Source organism: Schistocerca americana, chromosome 8, assembly GCF_021461395.2.
Source record: "Schistocerca americana isolate TAMUIC-IGC-003095 chromosome 8, iqSchAmer2.1, whole genome shotgun sequence".
Classification (NCBI taxonomy): domain Eukaryota; kingdom Metazoa; phylum Arthropoda; class Insecta; order Orthoptera; family Acrididae; genus Schistocerca; species Schistocerca americana.
The window spans coordinates 104,649,915-104,652,314 of NC_060126.1; the positions used below are offsets into that span (position 1 = coordinate 104,649,915).

The 2,400-nt window shown below is 40.6% G+C and overlaps 1 protein-coding gene across 1 annotated transcript; it reads right to left on the minus strand.

Moving 5' to 3' along the window:
• Positions 1 to 460: 460 nt before the first annotated feature.
• LOC124545597 (phosphatidylinositol 4-kinase alpha-like) lies at positions 461 to 1,122 on the minus strand. The gene is made up of 3 exons (XM_047124545.1): positions 960 to 1,122; positions 670 to 883; positions 461 to 582 (listed from the first exon to the last, which is right to left on the minus strand). The coding sequence occupies exons 1-3, from the start codon at positions 1,047 to 1,049 to the stop codon at positions 461 to 463; spliced, it is 426 nt and encodes a 141-aa protein (XP_046980501.1). The 5' UTR covers positions 1,050 to 1,122.
• Positions 1,123 to 2,400: the final 1,278 nt, after the last annotated feature.

The window sequence follows — 2,400 nt, forward strand, 5'->3', positions numbered from 1 at the left end:
TGAACAGGTGGAGGAAAGCTACAGTTCTAACTATTGCCTGTCCCATGATTATCCGTGTCTCTGAAGACGACTCGTGGTTCTCAACCAGCAGTAGCGACAGTAGCAGCTCAACATTGCCGTCGGCTACATTCTTCGTCGTCTGCACAGCTACAGCATTGTAAGACTGCTAACTGACAAAGTATAGCTAATATTGTAGGGGCATTAACCAGCGGCATTTCTTTCACAATTTTCGACAGCTTTCAAGACTAATAACCTGTAATAGTTAAAACTTATGTTTTCATTTTCCTCAGACATTATTACCAAGCAGGGTCCCTTCAATCTATATAAATAGTCATTTTTCCAACAATTTATGGAATACCTAGATTTTATAATTCCACTAGCCATTATGTACAAGAGATTGAAAGCGTGAGTCATTTTAAAAATCTGAAGAAACTGCATCTTATGTGGCAAAAGTAAACTACTACACTCCAAGAAAGTCAACTTGAGTCGCTATGATCTCATCTCGTACGGCTTCATATTTCGCTGCAACGTCTGACAGGAGTGTGTTTAAGCAGAAACTAAATCTTTCTGCTACTGGTACTTCTACATGGAGGATTGAACAAGAAAGTCATTTATTACAGTCATTACAGAACACGAATAGAAAGTAACAACCATGACAACTATTCTTACTTTCCGTAGATGAAGTGCGCACTTCATCTAACCAGACTGCTTTCGCGAGACCCTTCAGCAACCTTACAAAATACGGTAGAATCCTATCCTTGTGCTGGAAATTTGATTCCAAAAAATAAAGACCCAAAGCAATGACCGCATCTTGTCCCCTCTGATCAAGACGAAATATCCCTTGTGCATTTTCTTGAGGGCACAACGCAAACAGTGTGTTCACCTGAAATTAAAAATAACAACTGTATTGACGAAAATCCACAGCAGACGAATCAGTGGTACCTAAAGAAAACTCTTACTTTCTCCCATGGAGTATTTTTGATGGCGGCAAGGGACCTCGCCAAATGTTGCACAGTTTTTCTAAAAACATGTTTTTCCTCGCCAATCATTATGTTTAAATAATTCTACCGGTCCAGCAGCAGCAAATTTGTTTACAACCAACATCTACACCTAAACTGACATTTTGCAAGTCAAAGTTCTTCACTCACAAAAAGGTAAAGATAAGAAATAAAGTGGTCAAAGATTTACAACGATGTTTTTAATGTGTTATCAGATGTGTTTCTTCAGCGAACTCGGCAAGAGAATATTCAGTTTTTAAGATTTGCTTTTATTTTATTTTAATAACAAGACAGTAAAGGCCAATTCACACTGGCTGTCATGACACGTCAAAACATACCACAATACAATTCAAATGCAGGAATTCCACAAGCAGTCAACGTCACGTAAGGGTTTCTCGTCCAGAAAGTTTTGACAGTGTCGTCGCTATTAACATCGGAAATTAATTTAATTTTATTCCAGGATGGGATAATGGTAACGTAAAGTATCGACACAGTTACATAGCCTATAACATACACTTTATTCCGTAATTGACACAGGACAGTCTAAGTTTACAGTACCTGACATCAGCTATGAATAGCACTGTATGATCTTGGTGACAGAACCGTAGAGGGCAGGAATCTTTTGAAGGGTTGCATATCTATTGCACCAAATGTGTGTAAATGATGACAAGTCTGCCCTCCACGTCATATTTAAACTGACAGACCGCTTCAACGCCGCCAACATTTCACGATCGTAGGCGGCCACTTGGACTGATAATCCATCAGTTTACACGGAAATAAAAAAAAATGAAGGGCTCCTGAATGCCCGCCACTTCTTGCTACAGGATCGCACCCATGGCTAAGTCACTCACGTCCAACATAGTTGTCAATTGAGGGATAGGTAGTGGATGCCCTAAAGTTGTGGCACGTACGAGACAGTCTTTAAACCGAAGGGCGCCATGATGACCACCTTTGAATATCCTCCTTACTCATGAGTATCTGTAGGTCTGTTTTGCAATCTAAGATGTTGAAAACCGAGGTGCCCACAAGGTGAAGTCTTTAATTTTGGGGCCAGGTAGCTATCAATGACTGTGTGGGTATTCAAGGCCTTATAGTCTCCACTTAGCCTAAATATTACTATCTTCCTTGAGCACTAATTTGATGGGAAAAGCCCATGAACTATCAGGTCACATGAGTCCAACTTGCAGTAATTCATTAACAGCAGTTTTTGCCAACACAGAGCTTGTCTGGTGGTAACCACTGTGGTCTGAAGCAGACAGGAGGGCCCCGGGTGCTAGTAATCTTGTGCACCATCTCACTGTATGCGGCGCAAACTATATTTGTGACTGCATGGTGGGGATGGTAACACACTCAGATGATGTGAATGGAAGATGAATAGGACATATATTACTAACCTGAGCTG

Coding starts and splice junctions, on each gene's coding strand:
- LOC124545597 (XM_047124545.1), bottom strand. CDS start 1,049: ATGATTGGCGAGGAAAAACATGTTTTTAGAAAAACTGTGCAACATTTG. Junction 884..959: donor AAAATACTCCATGGGAGAAA/GTAAGAGTTTTC, acceptor TTTTAATTTCAG/GTGAACACACTGTTTGCGTT. Junction 583..669: donor GCGCACTTCATCTACGGAAA/GTAAGAATAGTT, acceptor TCCTCCATGTAG/AAGTACCAGTAGCAGAAAGA.